Here is a 21091-nt window from a genome sequence, read left to right on the forward strand (position 1 = left end):
CAATACCTGAGCTCCAATCTGCCTGCTTAGTAGCTTCTTTTGTCCATCAAAGAGCTACACATAGGCTCCAACAACTTCACCCAAAATTCAGCTGTCAAGCTCCCTTTATAATTGCTTGTTAAGGGCTGCTCTTAGATGCCAACACGTTTCCCTCCAACAATCAAATGATGCCAAATACTTTTGTCACAAATTCACTGTGAAATATGCTCCTAATTAGGGTTTATAAACACACAAGACAAACCTAACGCATGGCTCCCACAAGCTACATAAACTATCCACACATGGACCATCCACCTAACACAAATTCATCATCGAAGTAACATCAAAATACCTTCAAATCTGATGTACTTCTGTTGTAGGTGATGTTGATTGGTTAGGGAAACAAGTTGCTCATTGTTAACCCTTTATTTCACCTCGTAACAGCCTCCTACAACTGTGACATTCCTCGCTTGTGGCACTATTGCTCTGCGTTGATGTTTAAGTTGATTACCAGCCCTCTGGTATGACATGTGGCCTCCTCACAAGTTATGATTTAGGGTTCGACATACCTTAATTTCTAGAATAGGCCCGCGGCTTAATTTCACAAGAGAACACAACCTTAACCCAACACAAAACCACCCAGACTTCCTCCTGAAGTTGTGAACTCCTTGTTCTTATACTCGACCCTGCAAATAGTCACAAATGTGCCCCAAACTCTGCCTTGTTCCTCCTTGCTTTGGCTCCATGGACCTGTGGCTCAACTTCAGATGTTATTTCCTTATGAAATGTGCACTTGTGGATGATGAAATGATCTCACACATATGTCTAATATATATCCTCATATGAGGATCCAACAAATTCCTTGATGAGGGCATGTCTAGCTATCATAAGGTCTCCAACTATTAGGTCGACCTTAACCATGTCTACACATTATCTTCAAAAATTTGTAACTCATATTCTACAACTTGGATTTTGACAATTTTCATTGTGTTGGATTCTCCTCAACACCCTCTATCATCTCCATCCATCACATTAAGAAAATTCCTTATGCTTTTGGCCTAAACCCTTTGGCTACAAAACTTCATCCTTGGGTTCCAAGCCCACAAATGAGTTTTGTGGTGCTCCAACCTCCAAATCTCGAACCCTAGGGCTTGTAGTGCCTCCTAAGTGATATATTGTTGAATGTTAGTTTTGTCGTGCTAATTTCAGCTTCATAATTAAAAACAATTGCTTATCATTTGCTTAATGTGCATAGGTTCAATTATGGTGCTTGTGAATGTAACAGGTAAATTTTGTCAAGTTTTACGTCAAATTCATGAGCAAAATAACATGAAAGTAAAGTGTTGAACAACAACAAACCATCAAAATAAACACTTAACACAATGTTTTGATGAAGGAGTTCACACCTCCTGGGCTACATCTCCTTGGTCCAGCTTTCATGTCTTGGGCCTCTATATTATCTCAAAATGGAAAAATTGTTGTTTACAATGCTCCACTAATCCTGAAACCTACTTCAATGTGCTCAAAACGTCAAAATCATCTAGGAATGTCTTTTCCTAATCGTAATTTGGTCGAAAATTGCAAAAGTTATGGCCAAACCAGTTTCTCCTATGAATTCTCCACTAATACTGGAGGAACTCCAGTTAACTCAGCTAATTTTGGAGAAAATCTGGATTTTTTGGCTTCGCCAAATTTACTGCCATCTTAATCCCACATTAACTACTGGATAAATGCATTTTAATTAAGGTTAATCTGGATTGGTGCATTAAGCGCGCAGTTATGCTAACTACTGGATTGAGGTTTGTGCGGTAGTGGTCACATGGTGGCATAAACGCCAATGGTTATGGTTTATCTCTAGCCTCCGGTTTTGTGGTAATGGTCGCATGGGAGGGGGTTGGCTCCCTCCCCCCCACAACTGCCATATGTTTAAAATTTAAATATGTATTGCAACCATTAACTGTTAAGAACTAACGTGCGGTAAAGTGGTAAGACATTTGGCTTGTGCAGTGCAGGTCACGGGTTTGACTCCCCAACTTGCCATAAAATTTAGCCATAGTATGCGCCGATGCCAAGCCTTTGGGGAGGGACAAGTGGCGACCTCCGAGCTTCCCACATGTCCCCTCCTCATTGGTCCTTCCTACGACCAATGAAATCGAGCCAAATCACCACACTGCAGTCCAATCACAACGCACCACTTGGTGAGACCTGGTTGACCGTTGACCATCCCTTTGACCTGCCCAATCACTTGCCATGTTAGCAGTATAGACTACTAACTGTGCAGTGACTATACTTTTTTGTTGTTGTTGCAAAATTCTTGTGTTTGGCAAAGTGGACAAAACGTGATATCTCCGAGACACACGCAATCGTTTAGGTTTTGAGTGATTCTAAGCACTTTGATTTTTTAGCTAAATACTGATCACCTGATCATTAAGCTACTAAAAAATCAACACTAAGACCACCCCACTCAGTGTCGAGTCCATTCGATAATCCAACTCAACCAAAACAAGAGAACTCCATCACACCTTGGCTATCTAGAAATGGAAAGGCAAGGTTGAAGAACACTATCACTCTTGGCAAAACCCATGCCAATGACAACAAGAGAACCAATAACACACATGCATGTACCATGCATGCCAAATCTGGCAAGGAAATCACACATGTAAGTAAACCTGTTGTAGTTGCTTGATCCTACTCTTCCTTTCTTGATCTTTGCTTCCCTTTTCCTTCTTTTTCCTTCCTTGGCTTTCCTTGCTCTAAGAATTCTCTAAGTGTCGAAAAGTGAGAGAGTGAGAGTGAATAGAGAGAGAGCTCAAAAACTGAACTTACAAAAGGTACCAACTAATCTTCATAAGCCTTTTTATTAATGAGGCCTCTGTTTTCTTCAATTTTCCATTAATTTCCTCCTCACATGCAACCTGTGACCTTTCACCTTCATTTTCTCATAACTTCCATTATTTTCATAAATAAATTGCCAAAAATGTTGCTTTGCCTTTCCAAAGTCTTTTCCCTTGCCTTTGTCAATTTCCTTAGCCATAATAAACCAAATGAACACCCACACTAGGATGTTTTGCCCAAAAATCAGCTTGGATATGTGTCCCGCGACCTTAGTTGTTATCTTACCCTTATTAACTTTATTACATGAAATTTTGACCAGTGTTGTTACAGAACCCTCCCCCTTGGGGGAACACCGTCCTCAGTGTTCAATGACACCTACAACCAACAAGATTAGCAAAACATACTTCCCATGGAGCTTTATACCTTAGCTCGATGTTGTATTTACAATGATCAACCTGTTGAGAAGCAAGCCAACATGAAAACATAACAACATGACAATCATGATGATGTGACACCCATACTGCTTATTGGAGCTTTATAACACAACTCATGGCGTTATTTACATCCATATGCATATGTACATATACTAAAACATCACACCAAAACATATGCCAATTTTTTTTTCTCAACCAACAAATAGAGAAGGATACATAGCCCACATCTGATTTGCCATCTCCCATGTAGCTTCATTAGGCCCAAAGTGCTTCCACTGCACTTCAACCTACTTGATTGCTCCGTTCCGAAGCATGAACATATTTTTCTGCAATATACACTGAGGTTCTGGTCAGAATTCTCCATCTAGTTCCACCTGCAATATAGACTAGTCAATCACATGATCAACATCTTTAACATACTTCTTAAGCAATGACATATGGAAAACATCATGGAATTTCACTGTTGGAGATAGTGCAAGTCGATAGGCTACTGGTCCAATCCTCTCAATAATCTTGAAAGGTCCACAAAACTAAGGTGCCAACTTTGCACACTATCCAATCCTCAAAGAGCTCTTCTTAGACTTGATGCCCAAGTTCACATCTTCCCCAACCGGAAACTCCTTAAACAACTTGTTCCAATCTGCATAAATTTGTTGCCTATCTTGTGCCTCCTTTAGATTATTCTTGATCACCTGCATTTCATGTTCCATATTTGCCAACATATCTAGTCCTATCAACACCCTATTCACTGGATCACTCCAACTGATGGGAGTATTATAACTCCTCCCATACAGTGCCTCAAACATACTCATCCTCAATGAATCCTGATACCCATTGTTATAAACAAACTCAACCAACGAAAAATATTTGTTGATGCATCACATACATCCTCAACATGTCCTCCAATATCATGTTGACCCTCTATGTCTGTCCATCTATCTGTGAATGATAAGATGTGTTGAAGGCCAACTCTATCCCCAAACCTACAAGTAACTCCTTCAAAAACTTGGAAGTGAACTTAACATCCATGTCTAACACAATCTTCCTTGGAACACCATGCAACCTCACTACATTTCTGATGAATACCTATGCCACATCACTAACTGAATATGTAAACTTCACTAGTATGAAGTGCATTACCTTAGTCAAAGTTTCCACCACAACGATGATGTAATCATGTTGTTTAGATGTCCTTGACAAACCTGTAACGAAATCCATGGAAATGAACTCCCACTTCCACTTTGGAATCCTAATCGGTTGTAGTAGTCCACCTAGATGATTACATTTTGATTTCACCTCTTGATAATTTAAACATCTAGCCACAAACTCTGCTACTTCCTTCTTCAAATTTTTCCATTGATAAAACTTCTTCACTATTGTCAATGTCTTCTGGTATCCTAGGTGACCTTAATATGGTTTTGCATGAAATTTTCACAAGATAGTATTCTTGAGATCATTGTTATCTGGCACATATATCCAGTCCCTAAATCTGATCAAACCATCTGATGTAAGACGATTGTCCACATCCTGCTCACTTGTACCCTGTTGTAACTTGTGCATAAGCTCCATGTACCTACCATCCTATTGTCCTGCCTGTAAGATCTAATCCTGTAAGTCTGTCCCATAAGAACTCATAGTTGTTATATGATTCACCTATACTCTTATGCTAAGAGCATATGCTACCCCATTCTCTTACCCTTGTACCTGATCTTAAAGTCAAACCCACTAATAGTGGCCAACCATATAGCTTGTTTGGCATTTAGATTCGATTGGTCAAATAGATACCTTAATCCACTGTGATCACTCATAAATACAAATCTCCTGCCAATAAGACAATTCCTCCACATCTTCAATGCATGGATGATCATTTCCAACTCAAGATCATGTGTCAGATAATTCTGCTCATGCTCATTCAATTTCTGTGACTCATAACATACTACTTGTCCTTCCTGCATAAGGACTCAACCAAGTCCTCTCTTGCAAGCATCTGTACACACCACAAAATCTTTGTCCAGATCTGCAATCTTTAACACTGGAGCATTTGTCAACAATTGCTTCAACTGCTCAAACTTGCTACACATTCCTCTGTCCATTCAAATTTCTTACCTTGCCTCTGCAGTGACGTAATAGGATATGCAATGCGATAGAAGTTCCTGATGAACCTCATATAATAACCTGCTAGCCTCATGAATGATCTTACCTAACCCACATTACTAGGAGCTGCCCACTCCATGATAGCCCTTATTTTCTCTGGATCCATTGCTATGCCTTCCTTAGAAATAACATGTCCCAAGTAATGTACCTTTGTCTGAAAGAGGCTACATTTGCTAAGCTTGGCACACAACTGATGCTCTCTCAGTAATATCAACATTGTTGCTAAGTGTTTGGCATGCTCTTCCTCATTCTTAGAATATATAAATATGTCATCAATGAATACAATAACAAACTTGTACAGATAAGGATGCAACACAATATTCATCAAGCACATAAAAGTAGCTAGAGCATTAGTCAAACCAAATGGAACTACAACAAACTCATAATGCCCATACTTAGTCAGGAAAATTGTCTTGTAACTGTCCTCTTCCTTGATGCGTACATGATGGTATCCTGATCTCAGATCAATCTTTGAAAACATTGTTGCTCCCTTCAACTGATCAAACACGTCATCAATCCTCAACAACAGATACCCGTTCTTAATGGCCACCTTGTTCAACTTCCTGTAATCAATACATAATCTGAGAGTATCACCCATCTTCTTCACAAACAACACTGGTGCACCCTATGATGACACACTTGGCCTAATGTATCACTTGTCAAGCATTTCCTTCAGCTGCAACTTCAACTCTACTAACTCTGGAGTGCTCATCCTATACGGTGCGGCGTGGTCTTCTTGGGTGCAGCATGAACTATTTTCTTTGTACCTGTAGCCAACTACATTAACCAAGATTCTACATGCACTTCTTTATTCAAATGACACTTATCCACCAAGTCAAGACTAACATAACTATAATTAGATCTAGGGTCAATCAAAATAGAAACAAATTTATCACAAAGCTTATCGTCCATCTCAATGATAGATGCTTGATGGTATGCTTACCTATTATCTAGTGTTGCATTAATACGAGGAACACTCTGACCAACATCCCCAACAGTCTACGCCTCTTATGCACTATATATTTGAGGCCTACCACCCTGATTTTGTGGACAATCTCTCTTAAGGTGTTCCTTACTACATGTCTAACACTCCAAGCATCCAATACCATCACCTCTATGTTGTTGTTGTGACCCATGTCCCTGAATAACAGAATTTAACTTATTTTGTGGTGCCACATTTTCTCTTTTTTTTTTTTTTTTTGCCATTTACGTTTACCTTTATCTTTCCCTTTCCATCCTTGCTGAGATTCATTCTTACGCTTCGACTACTCATAGAAATGCTTCAATTTCCCAATAAATTCCTCAAGTGACCAAGGCTCATCATACTCAATCCGATCTCTAACTGCTAATCGCAAACTACTGACAAATCATTGAACTTTAGTCTTCTCATCTTTAAGATACAATACATACCTCAATAGCTCCAGGAACTTAGTCGTGTACTCTTCATCTGTCATTGATCCAATCTTTAACTCATAGAATTCTTTGGTCTTACCATCGTAGTACCTTTTTGAAAAAAGCCTCTTGAACTCATGCCAACGCAAGTCCTTTGTCCTAATGTCTCTGATCCGCTTCACATCTTCCCACCAGATATCTGCTTTACCTCTCAAGCTGAAGATAGCTACTCTTGCCTTCATATTATTTGTGTAATTATGCAACTCAAAGAACTTCTTCATCTAAAGTATCCAAGCCTCTACATCTTCCGGCTTCTTCAAATATCCATCAAAAGTAGGTGCCTTTGATTTCTTAAATTCATATGGAAAGTATCCCCTATCACTCCTCATGTAGGGATGATAATGATGACAATCATAATGCCTATAAGAACCATAAATATAGTAGTACATGTGTCCATCACCTCTTCTATTTGGAGTATCCAATAACCTGCCATCTCTCACTGTGTCATCCCTATCCAACCTGTCACCACCAGGAGACCTACTTCCATATGCCCCATTAGTTCTGTCCTCCTACCCATGGCTAATCCAAAGTGGCCCTGTTGCTGCAATTCTGACAAACTCTGAAGGAGTATTGCATTAACCTTTGCTTGTTTCTCTTGTGCTTGCATGATTTTGTCATTGTCCACCTTACAACTCCTTATTTCTTCCTTCAAGCTTCTCAATGTGTTTGCTAAATCAGAAGAGCGACCAACACTACGTTGCTCATCTGATTCATATGGAGAATATCTGTAGTCTACCATCTTACCAATCATTTTGATCTCTTTCCTGTAAGGCATACTATGTTAGCTAAACCAAATCACAATGAACCAACTTACCTTAGCAAAATTCGGGGAGGATATCTCATCTGCAAGATCAACCAATCAACGTAGTACATGTATAACATAATCATGATAACATACATACATATAATACATAAGCATATAAACATATAACAATCATCCTAGCTAGAGTCTTGTCATCAATGCATGACCATACCAACTACACATACCATGACCTCATGCATGACAACAACAACCATACAAATGTATACTGACAATACACAAGCATAAACAACATGTAACCAATCATACACTCATGACGACACACTTCACAACAACAACATCCTCACTTTCACATGGTGACATAACTGCAACCATGATCGACACCATGCATATCCAACAAGCATATAGACCATAAGGATGATTAGCACATGTGCAACCGACATGAATGCATTACAACCACACACCACCCATCCAGTCCAAGGGGTGAACCACGCTTTGATACCACTCTGTGGTATCAGATATGACCCAAAGAGAGCGCAACCCGCTCTGATACCACTCTGAACACCCTCATCCCACATCTACCCATGTAACCGACCAATCGAGGTAAATATGCGACGAGAGGCCACTATAATGGGATTCAACCTCCTAAGTCACCTTAAGGAAGTGGATTCGACAGAAACACACCACACATACCTTTCACATCAGCAACAGAACTCATAGGAACCATCCCAACCACTCAGGTAACCAGCCCCTGTGACCAACAAAAGTTTTAATGCATCAAACCCCTGGACGCTCCCTTGATATGGACAAGAGTGCGTATGGGAGGTTCCAGACGCTCGCACAACAAGGCATGCGTGCGTTGGGGACTTTTCTCCTCAGACCTGTGCTTGCAACTCTGGGATTTGTGCCACTTTTCCAAGTCTAGAGCCCATGTCACTACCCAGAACTAAATGATAGGTTTAAAAATGGTTTAGAAATGAATTTACACAAAAAAACAATGATACATTTGCAAAAACATTGACAAGGTCTAGATTGGACCCATACTAACCATGACATGCATTTCGCCAAACAAGTCACAAATATGTAATCTACAGGTTTAAACGACAGATCTGAGCATAGGGGTCTCATACTTATCTAAGAATAGTTAAGAAGCATTGTTCCCTTATATCATTAGTTGCATTATCATCTATTAGGTCATAAATACATTTTTCATTTGTTTACAAATAAAACATGAGGAGAGCCATACATCATCACTGTCATAGTACATGCTTATAACCAACATAATAACAACATAATTATCAAGGATACATCAACCGTAGAATCCACATATAAAGCAATACATTTACACATAGGATACCAAGGAAATAACCTCTTATTAATGAATGCAAAAGCCAACCCAATATGGGGCTACCACGTTCCACCTGACCATATATTGGCTGAGACAGATCTCTCTGAAGTCAATCACCCTAGTGCCCGTATTCCAAGCACAAATGTGGGACTCAAACCAAAAGAACCAACCAGGGCATCTCGATGCTAAACCACCTCACCCTCTTCAATAGAAACTAGTGTTTATTGCAATCAACACCGGATCACTAGGCCAAAACAATAAACATGTAATAACAAGCTTTACCATGATCTCCACCATATCACTAGGCCAAAACAAGCATGGATGCCACCATATTTCTCCACCTACACCATGAGGAATTTTCCTGTCTCCTAGTCTCTCAGGCTTTACATCGGATCACTAGGCCCTACACCGAGACTCCACTCTCCAACCTTTACTGTATATCCCATCTCAAGATTCCTAGGCTTGATTAAGGGCAACCACCTCTAGGATTTACCGCATATCCCGCCATTTACTGTCGAGGATTCTTAGGCCCACTGAGCCAACACAAAATCCAGTTTCACTGCAACCCACAGTCCGGTTCAAGGGTTACTAGGCCATGTGTTCTTTTATTCAGAGATCCACCTCACTCAACTTCGAATCCATCTAGCAATCCAGCTTAACCAAAACATGAGAACCCCATCACACCATGGCTATCTGGAAATGCCAAGGCTAGGCTGAAAACATTGTCACACTTGGAAAAACCCATGCCAATGACAGAAAGAGAACCAAGAACACACATGCAACACCATGCATGCCAAATATAGAAAGGAAACCACACATGCAAATCAATACCTGCAAAGAATCATGTTGTAGCTGCTTGATGCTACTCTTCCTTGCTTGATCTCTGCTTCCTCTTACCTCCTTCGCCTTTCTTGATCCAATGCCAAAGTACTCCAAGAAAACTTTGTGTGTCCAAGAGCGAGAGAGAGAGAGAGAATAATGAGAGAGCTCAAAAATTGAACTTACAAAAGGTACCAATTGATCCTCATAAGCCGTTTTATTAATGAGGCCTCTATGTTCTTCATTTTCCTCCTCATATGCAACTTGTGGCCTTCCACCTTCCTTTTCTCCTAATTTCCATTATTTTCATAAATAAATTCCAATTAATGCCACTTTGTCTTTCCAAATGCCTTAACCATTGCCTTTGCCAATTCCATTAGCCATAATAAACCAAATGAACACCCACACTAAGATATTTTGCCCAAAATTCAACTTAGAATAAATGTCCCATAATTTGTGGTTATTATTTTGCCTTTATTTACTTTTATTACATGGAATTTTCACCAGGGTTGTTACAAAGTCCCAACTCCTTATACCTCAACCTTGTTTTTTTTTTTTTTTTTTTCTAAGCAACATTAACTACTTTGTATTAATATGTACAGCTGAAAATTACATGCGATATGTCTTGCTGCTCATGTGGCTCCATGGCAGCTGTAAGCATAGTCCCCCAACCCATTACATTTCTGAGAGGCACACCTGTAGGTGCCTAGATTTCTCCTTAAAACCGCTAGCAAAAAGACAAAAGGTGTCTCTGTGATGCCCACGCAGGGGCAGAGATTGTCACATAGAACCAGGGCTTGTGGAGATAGCCCAAACCAAAAACAGCAGCAGATACATATGATCGCGACCCAAAAAACAGGAGCAGATACATATGACCGAGACCCAGAATCAGCAGAAGATACATATGACCGAGACCCAACAAATAACATAAAAAACAAACTAGGACGACTAACGACAGCAAGAGAGAGAACCGTCCACGATTCCACAGGAGAGAATACCGACCACGATCCCACAGGAGAGAGAACCGACCTCGATCCCACACGCGTCCAGACTGCATGCACGAGAGCCACCTGGGCTTAGCCGTCTTGCTCGTCTTCCTCTGGCCCATCCTCCCCTGGTTTAGCTTCTCGAATCCACGCCCAGCCATGTCCTTCTGGTAGGCCGTCCATGAAGGCCGGCAAATCAGGTTCTTTCTCCCGCAATTCCGCCTCCCGTGAGCTTGAGGCCTCCCCCAAAGGCCTTTTTCCTTTATCCACGAGTCTGCATTCTTCCTCCATAGCCAGAGGCAGGTTTCCCTCTCGCGCCGGGTGAAGTCTCTCTTCAATGTCCAAGGGATGCTCCATTGCAGGTGGCCGAGGCAGGCCGGCTTCATTTTCGTCCGGGATTCTGGTAAACAACACTGAAATATGAGCATTGATGCCCAAATTTTCTCTGGGATTGCGCAGTGAGAAGATAACAGAGCCGAATGCAGGTAGAGATTGCTCTCCATTGCTGGCCCCTCCCGCTTCCACATATTGACTCGGCTGCACCTGAGGTGCTCCATCTCGTCGGTGACAATAAACACAACAACAATGGTGGTGTAGGTCAGCTGCAGGCCCTCGAGCGGATCGAGCTCTACCTGAGCCTCTACCCCGGCGACATGGCATTCGTTCACGAACCATTCTTTCAAATTCCGCTTCCTCAGACGAAGCTTCCACCCAATTCGGCTCACTATGACAATCAAATGACTGTAGGCATGAACCAGGGAGGACCAGCAGTCGACCAGCCTCCCCCAATTCCACAACGACTCCAGAAATTTCAGGTTGCAGAGCATGAACACCATCGCAATGGGCTTCATCTGCATCCAAATCGACAAATTTAACAACCTCTTCATTCTTCCGGAATGTCCCCGCATTGAATGCGGCCATCCTCCTCCGCTGTGGTACCTGCGCCTTCATTAAGGCTCGAGTGCTGCGTTGCTGGTCGATGGGAGGTGGCGGCGAGGAGCTTTAATGCCCTCCGTCCGTCGCGTGTCCTGTCGGCCGTGGCAAGTGGCGTTACCAAGGCTTGCGTGGTGGCACCCGCATCCGGGAATACCTCAACCTTGTTGGAGACATGCATAAAAAAATATAGAAAGAGTAGACCACTTTGATACCACTGATCTAGACTTATGCTGGAATGAAACATAATACAGATATAAACATAAACACAAAGATGCAACAAAAATAAATCTTCATTTCATTAATATCAAAGAATTGAAATGTGCTTATATACAGAATGGAAATAAACTAGCTCGAACGATGGTAGCTTATATCTGAGAAGAGACGTGGCAGCTACAAGCCTTTGAACTGTGTTACAATGAGATTCAAGGGCCTTTTCATTATTTAACAATGAAGGGAAAACCCTAAACAACCAAAACCATAACCCTAGGAGATGGAATGCTAAGAGTTTGTGGGCCTCGTTGGGGTTAGTTGGACATCCAACTTCCTCGCGTTGTAACTTGGTCATATGATCTCCGTTTGCCGCGTATGATACCTCGTTAGAAAGGTCTCTCAAGGTACTACAATATTTGCATCAAGCACCTGCTTATGGCTACGAGCCTACTACAGACCTCAAAAAAGTGTCATTTGGGCGGTAAAAAAACTCCAGAAGTTTAGTACTCGAAGAATTTAAATGTGTTTATATACAGAATGGAAATAAACTAGCTCAAATGATGGTACCTTATATCTGAGAAGAGATGTGGTAGCTACAAGCCTTTGAACTGTGTTATAATGAGATTCAAGGGCCTTTTTCATTATTTAACAACGAAGGGAAAACCCTAAACAACCAAAACCATAACCCTAGGAGATGGAATGCTAAGAGTTTGTGGGCCTCGTCGGGGTTAGTTGGACAACCAACTTCCTGGGGTCGTAACTTGGTCATATAATCTCCGTTTTCCGCGTATGATACCTTAGGCCCACTGAGGCAACACAAAATCCAACTTTACTGCAACCCACAGTCCGGTTCAGGGGTTACTAGGCCATGTGTTCTTTTATTCAGAGATCCACCTCACTCAACTTCGAATCCATTTGGTAATCCAGCTTAACCAAAACATGAGAATCCCATCACACCATGGCTATCTGGAAATGCCAAGGCTAGGCTGAAAACATTATCACACTTGGAAAAACCCATGCCAATGACAAAAAGAGAACCAAGAACACACATGCAACACCATGCATGCCAAATATAGAAAGGAAACCACACATGCAAATCGATACTTGCAAAGAATCATGTTGTAGCTACTTGATGCCGCTCTTCCTTGCTTGATCTCTGCTTCCTCTTTCCTCCTTCGCCTTTCTTGATCCAATGCCAAAGTACTCCAAGAAAACTTTGTGTGTCCAAGAGCGAGAGAGAATAATGAGAGAGCTCCAAAACTGAACTGACAAAAGGTACCAACTGATCCTCATAAGCCGTTTTATTAATGAGGCCTCTATTTTCTTCATTTTCCTCCTCACATGCAACTTGTGGCCTTCCACCTTCCTTTTCTCCTAATTTCCATTATTTTCATAAATAAATTCCAATTAATGCCACTTTGTCTTTCCAAATGCCTTAACCATTGCCTTTGCTAATTCCATTAGCCATAATAGACCAAATAAACACCCACACTAGGATATTTTGCCCAACATTCAACTTGGAATAAATGTCCCATAATTCGTGGTTATTATTTTGCCTTTATTTACTTTTATTACATGGAATTTTTGCTAGGGTTTTTACAAAGTCCCAACTCCTTATACCTCAACCTTGTTGGAGACATGCACAAAAAAACAGAGAAAGAGTAGACCACTTTGATACCATTGATCCAAACTTATGCAGGAATGAAACATAATATAGATATAAACATAAACACAAAGATGCAACAAAAATAAATCTTCATTTCATTAATATCAAAGAATTGAAATGTGCTTTTATATAGAATGAAAATAAACTAGCTCAGACAATGGTAGCTTATCTCTGAGAAGAGATGTGGCAGCTAAAAGCCTTTGAACTGTGTTACAATGAGATTCAAGGGCCTTTTCATTATTTAACAACGAAGGGAAAACCCTAAACAACCAAAACCATAACCCTAGGAGATGGAATGTGGGCCCCATTGGGGTTAGTTGGACAACCAAATTCCTGGGGTCGTAACTTGGTCATATGATCTCCGTTTGCCGTGTATGATACCTTGTTAGAAAGGTCTCTCAAGGTACTACAATATTTGCATCAAGCACCTGCTTATGGCTACGGGCCTACTACAAACCTCAAAAAAGCATCATTTGGGGGGTAAAAAAAACTCCAGAAGTTTAGTACTCGAAGAACTGCTAAAATAGTAAATTGTGTTATAATGAAGGAAACTAATGAAACCAGTTGGGGGTCTAGTTGGAATAGGCGGGTGGCCACCAATACCCACTTGGATCAAACAACTATGTGCGAAAACATGCTATAAACAAATTTATCTAGAAGCATGTAAGTGGAATTAGTGAAATCATGATAATGATAAACTCAACTTACTCAAACGATCACCAGGCACAGTAAATTCTTAAAACTATTTTAGACCATAACAAAAATAAATTCATAAATAAATAACATAATTGGCACAACAATGTGGGTATAACTCAATGAACTAAATCCAAGGTGGTATGAGTCAACTTAGGGGCATAATTCCTTCAACTATGAAAACAATGGTCATACTTATAGCTTATGTTGTATTACATATGACTATCAAGTTGGTTGTGTTATTTGTGACAATAGACTCCAATAAGCACATGCAATTATCATTGCAAAAGCATATCAATACTTTAGTGAAGTCAATGCGATGCACAATAGAAAACTGAACACACAAAGAATTAGACAAAAAATAAGAATAGAGGCAAGATATAAAACACATCTATGTAGAGAGTCATTGAAATACACATCATTTATTTAGTAAAAAAGTGAGTTGAAGCAATGTAAGGAATGATTACAACTCTTCAATATGAAGACAATTATGATAGTTATATATTCTCCTTGGAGGAATACAAAACAATGTAACTATAACACATGCATTGGATGATTTTGTATAATCATTTTTTTTTTAATTTTAAATCAAGGTTATAAAGCCTAGGGCAAACCCTTGAGTACAATAGTATACTCAATGTGAAGTCAACATGTCACTTACGAGAATTGAACTTGGGTGGGGCTGATAAATATCATTCCTCCTAACCACCCAATATAAACCCAATTGGCAATAGTTTACATCTTTGTATAATTGGATGGATAAAATTTGTGATCAATGCAATGATTATAAAGGCAAGTTACTAGAAGCATAACAAACTATTGTGATTTATAAAAAATAATTCATTGTTTAGGGCATGAGAGTGGACCTAGTAAACTTGGACCACTAAAGGTCATAGGTGTGTAAATTTCATCAAGGAGATTTCAATGTGGATGTCAAAAAATCTATAAATGTGTTGACTTAGTCTTATTCAAGTTGATACGTTGGAGATGCCACATATATGCTCCACCAAATAAGAACACATGCCATGTTAAAGCATGGGTGTGGATCATGGTTGAGGTGGTCATGTTATCACCTAAAAATTGCTCACAATGCGACACATGTGATTGTTGAAAAGGTCAACATCATTACACCGGAAAGGTTACCCATGGTAATTAAATCAACGACTAAAAAGCAGTGAAAAACTATACAAAAGTAGGTTTTAATTCATCCACGTAAACTCATAATGAGGCTTTTGTGCGATCCACATGATCATTACTTTGATAATCACATAGATTTGCAAGAGAATAAATCTCACCAACTTTTGACATAATAAATGTCCACATCCCACTAGAATTCAAGGTCAAGCTTGGACATTGTTGGTTCAGAGCCAAACATCACATATGAATGGTCATTTGGTAGCCTAAAAGTCTCTTCATGCATCGAAATCCTCACTTGGATTGGGCTCCATTCACACTTGGAGCTAGCTTTAATGGAGCTGAAAAAATCTATAAACAAAAATCCATGGGCAAACATTTAAAAATAGAAGTGAAGGTAATGTTATGCTGCCCAACTTTTGTGATAATTTACATAGCTGCCAAGCATTGCATGTGATAACATTATCACATTTGGCAAGTTTTCTATCACTAGAAAAGCTTGCAAGCTTTATGGCATCGAGATAGAGGCAACAAAGGGGAAACAAAAGAGCCTTCCTTAAGGGGATTGGAGTAGGTCCACCTTGCTTAACACAATCCTCTTTTGTGTCTCATTCAAAGATCATTAGAGCTTTGTTCAATTGGCAATTGAAGAAAAAGTTTGCTTCCCACCATCTTGTCTCTTGTTTATTTCTTGTTCGTTTGCATGTTAATCCATTTACTTTTTATTTTACAAATTATTTCTTGCTTTGCTCCAACCTTAAGAATTTATGTTATGTTGTAGCAGTGCAACTCCTCACACAACAAGTTTAATTTTGCTAAACCACTTGGCAAATCAAACCAAACAATCATGACAAGGAACAAGAGTTCATTACGAGAAATCTTGTTGTTTGCACTCTAATGGTCACCCCAAGAGTTGAGAAGAGTTTGTTGTAATTCACAGGGTATCAATGGATGAATAAGGAGTCCTCTCTCAAATAATTATGGTCCTCCTTGCACTAGAGGTAGAAGTGGCGATCCTAGGTGGTGGAATTAGATGATGATGTGGAAAAACATGGGCATTGTCCATTAACATAGTAAATACTCATCACACTTTCTCAAAGCGACAGTTGTGTCATGTTTGGTTGCATGCATCTAGACGAGTGTCCCATGCCTTTGCTTTACTTAAGAAGGTTACATGTTCCGTTAAAGCTCACATGTGGGACATGGTTAAGGTGGTTGTGACAAGGAACAAGAGTTTGGGGCGATGAACGATAAAGAAGCTTTATCACGATCAAATGTTGTATCGATGCACAAATCACTCAACCTCATTTTTTATTACTAATAAAAGTAGATCATGGGATGCGAGGAATATAATGAAACTCACAACACAAATATCACTCTTACTAGCTCACTACCATCCACGAACTTATTGGCAATTATGAGGTGTTGCATGCATTTTTTCTTTTGAAGAAATATCCAAGTGGATTGACCCAAAGAGATCATTACTAACAGAGCCTAATCCCAAATACATGGAAGAGAATTAACTTTATGACCTCCCATTAGCAAAATACTTTTAACACAATAATTTGACCAATTAAATCAACCCTTAAATCTAAAACGTCACAACCATTATATATTAAAAAAAATATAAAACTTTTCATATCCATCTACCTCCAAATTATACTAGTACATATTTAAGAAAAAGAAAAACAGTTTATTATAATTGTTAAATTTCAACATTAACAAACCACCCACTTATTAACGTGTATTAATACACCTACATTGAATATATATTTATTAACTTGTATTAATACACCTACATTGAATATATATTTATGACCCCAAAAAAATCTCAACAATGTCTAAATACTACTTAAACAAAACACGTTGTCCATATTACACATTTATAGCACAATGCCAAATCATTACTTTGCTCCACATCATTTTATCAAAAAATGATAAAATGTATACAATTTTATTTAAAACACTCAACCTCAACCAACAAAGGATATGGTTCACATTACCTTAGTGTGACTACAAATACATTACTTCCCCTGGGAGAGGCTATAGAAGTGCAGAGACACAGTGTCCCTGACCGAAACTGATGTTTTAATTGCTGTGCCGAGGTGAAGCCTCGGTAATAAGCACAAGCCACTAGGCTCGCATGCAAATACCCTAATAAATGCGCACGCGTTAACCACATTCTCCAAATGTCCCACGCAAGCTTCTCTAACACGACAAAGCACTTTCCCTTAACCCGAATACCCTAATCCCGGTCCAGACGCAACCACATGTCATGGTTAATGATAACTCCGATCGATACCCCACACCATGAATAAAATCGGCGTGTGCTCTTTTGGGGTCTCTTTTATATAGACGTGCATATTATTATTCCTAATTCTCGCCTTTCCTTTCCTCTCTGCTCTGTCTGGTTTTGGTTTTCTGTTGTTAGCGAGTATCGATCGATTAAGCTTCATATTCAGGCGAGATCCGTGCGCGTCTTGAATTTAGTCAGCTTCAAAGGCGAAACGCCTGCGGGCAAACGCTGTACAAGAGCCGGAGCGTTGCAATTTCCACGCGCACAGAACCCTCAGTCCGCCATTATCATCTAAAATTCTTCTTTCGAGTAAACAGTTCAAAGCCCTTTTTCCACTTCTTTGTTAAAGGTATTCGACTTTTTGAAATCGTTTCTGGGTATTCCGTATTTTCATCAAAAATCTCGTTTTTGCACCATCTGGGGCTCTGTTAGAGTGGGTGATTTTGTGGGGCAAACGAGGGTTTCTAGGGTTTTACAATGGCGGACAAGCCAGTATCACCGCACAACATTTACGAGTCCTCCACACAGCCTCACGGGGATGCGTATACTTTTCTCGAATTCAATACACAGGGAGATGACTATGATTACCCCGAGTTTACTGAGCTCAGCCAGCCCATCAGGTCTCCTGTTTGGGCAGATGGGTCTCAGCCTTCGGATGCAAATGATCTCATTGGTGCCACGTCGGGCCTTAATCTGAACACGGAAACTGGAAATGAAGGGAAACAAAGGAATAGTCAAGCGGGTATAAGTGGGGATGCCCTTGCTGGCGGTATGAGCGGGCTTAATTTCGAAGAACCTGGGTGTGAGGACGATAACAATGAATATTCCAAGAGGGACACCCCCCAGCACGCCTGTAAGTATTGCGGGATTCATAATCCTGCTTGTATTGTTCGCTGCAATGTTCCGTCGTGTAGGAAATGGTTCTGCAACTCCAGGGGCAATACTTCCGGTTCTCATATTGTTAGTCATCTGGTAAGCGAATTCTGATTCTTTATTGGGTCATTCTCTATTCTGTCATTTTACAATTGTATAAACCCCCCCTTGCGCTCTGTAGAAAATAATCGTTGCAGTTGCTGCCATCTGGCTAATGTGTTTTTATCATATTGCTCGTCTTGGACAGGTTCGAGCAAAACATAAAGAAGTCTGTCTACATAAAGACAGTCCTTTGGGGGAGACTATTCTCGAGTGTTACAATTGTGGTTGCAGAAATGTGTTTTTATTGGGATTCATTTCTGCCAAAACGGAAAGCGTTGTTGTTCTTTTATGTAGAGAACCTTGCTTGAGTGTCAACGCGCTGAAAGATATGAACTGGGATCTAAGCCAATGGTGCCCGCTAATCGATGATAGATGCTTTCTACAGTGGCTCGTCAAGGTCTGTTTTGCATACTTATTTTTTCTTAGTCCAGAGTATTTTTTGTTAGGTTGGCTTTGTATTTCTTCAACATCGGCACATATGTTATTTTCCAAATGTCAAACAGCCAAGGTAATAAGTTGTCGTTTATTTATCCACAGATACCTTCAGAGCAGGAGCAACTGAGGGCACGCCATATCAGTGCTCAACAAATCAACAAAGTAGAAGAACTTTGGAAAACAAGCCCTGATGCGACCCTTGAAGATCTCGAGAAGCCCGGTGTAGATGATGAGCCCCAACCTGTTGCTTTAAAATATGAAGATGCGTATCAGGTACAGTAGGAAATTTTAATGATGTTGGGCTACTGTTCGAAATTTGAATGCATATTTCTCTATAACGAGTTCCCTGGCTTCAATTTAGCATATGTACTCTTCTTTGTTCTGTTTTCAATGACAAGATTGCTCACTATTTTAATGTTTACTGTTCAAGATTGTAAATGAGTCATTAACAACAACACTCCCTTTTTGCAGTATCAAAATGTTTTTGCACCGTTGGTGAAATTGGAGGCGGATTATGACAAGGTATTCCAGTAAAATTATGTTAATAGCATTACATTATTTTTGATCGTCAAGTATATTCTCATAAATATCTGACGAAGTAATGTAATTTGCGTATTGTGATGTATTAAACCGATAATTGTTACGTAATAGTGTTGAATTAGTACATGGTCATAAGAAATGCATTGCTCACTGTAATCATTGCTCTTGAGCGGATATGATATGTTAAACCATGCTTGAGCCCAAGTGGCCTTTGAAACCCAGATCATGGGGCAGAGAATATTTGAGTCATCTGGCCTTTTTTTTCATATGCTCCTCCTTGTACGCTACATTATGCTTCCGCTGCTGTTCTCCTATATCCTATGTCTGACCTGTATCAATCTTGTGATCAAAACCCAGATCATGGGGCAGAGAATATTTGAGTCATCTGGCCTTTTTTTTCATATGCTTCCGCTGCTGTTCTTCTATATCCTATGTCTGACCTGTATCAATCTTGTGACCATAGTTGCTGTGGCCCCTACCTCCACTGGTGAAAGTTGTATCCCAATTGCTGATCAGATTTTTTGGCCTCTTATTGATGTGTGTAGGCCTCACAAATCATTAAGAAATGCTTCTCTGTTTCCACAACTTGTTAACCACATATCTGGCATATCTCTCCGTTTCTCCCATTTTCCACATTCCTGGCATGTTCTCTACGTTTACACTTTTTCTCACGTGTTCTCTCCTTCTATAGATCTGTTGGTTGGCCCCATCCTCCTGTTTCATGGCATGTTATGTCTTCACCCATTGATCTCTTAGTTTTGCCTGTCTTCCTAACGCACATCTTAGCATGTGTAGCTTTTCCTTAGCTCTGCTATTGGTTATTTTTCTTGTAATGGGATGATGAGCATAAATTAGTTCTGAGCTTTTATTTCCCCATGTGTGTTGAAGTGCTCCAACAGTTAGTTGCGTTCTTCTGATATGCATCCTCTATTTCCCTGTCCCGTAACATTCCTATGTATTCTCAACTCTTTCTTTTGCGTAGGGAATTCTTCCTCTGTTATTTGCCATTCCCCAAGTTGTCGACTTTTTTTGATTACTGAATATTCTTTCGTCTTTTAGTTTTATTTTTGGGCTGATTTTTGTTAGGATTTTATTGCTTTATATGGTAATCAATCTTTGTCTGTATGGTAGCAGCCTTCTAGTTGCAGCCAGTGTATGAAATAGTGTTGTTTCAGCCAACGAGATCTCATATGGAGCTGCTCTTTTTTATCAGTACGAAGCCTACTATCATGTGTTTTTGTACTCTATTGTTCTTTGTTGTGCTAGGTCCTCATAGAAACTTTTGAATATAGGCATGATTGATGTCGAAAGAGTGGATAGCACACTACAATCCTATAACTCTTTTGTTCAATACAGTTCAGAAGTTGAGAAGATAGTTCACAAGTTGAGAGCAATTTTCAACTCTTAGAGCTGCTTTCTTGAATTTAAACCGTCAAGTA

The 21091-nt window shown here is 39.9% G+C and overlaps 1 protein-coding gene across 1 annotated transcript in view; it reads left to right on the forward strand.

Moving 5' to 3' along the window:
* The first annotated feature begins 17776 nt into the window (after positions 1 to 17776).
* The window catches only part of LOC149198800 (regulator of nonsense transcripts 1 homolog), a 32645-nt gene continuing 29330 nt past the window's right edge, over positions 17777 to 21091 (forward strand). The window contains exons 1-4 of the mRNA XM_089402164.1: positions 17777 to 18674; positions 18823 to 19074; positions 19215 to 19385; positions 19584 to 19634. Coding sequence (XP_089258290.1) covers positions 18180 to 18674; positions 18823 to 19074; positions 19215 to 19385; positions 19584 to 19634 — 969 coding nt within the window. The 5' untranslated portion in view covers positions 17777 to 18179. The remainder of the gene's footprint in view (positions 18675 to 18822; positions 19075 to 19214; positions 19386 to 19583; positions 19635 to 21091) is intronic.

Source organism: Pinus tabuliformis, chromosome 2_1, assembly GCF_031772625.1.
Source record: "Pinus tabuliformis cultivar Carrire ecotype Pingquan chromosome 2_1, CPIR1, whole genome shotgun sequence".
NCBI classification, from domain to species: Eukaryota; Viridiplantae; Streptophyta; class Pinopsida; order Pinales; family Pinaceae; genus Pinus; species Pinus tabuliformis.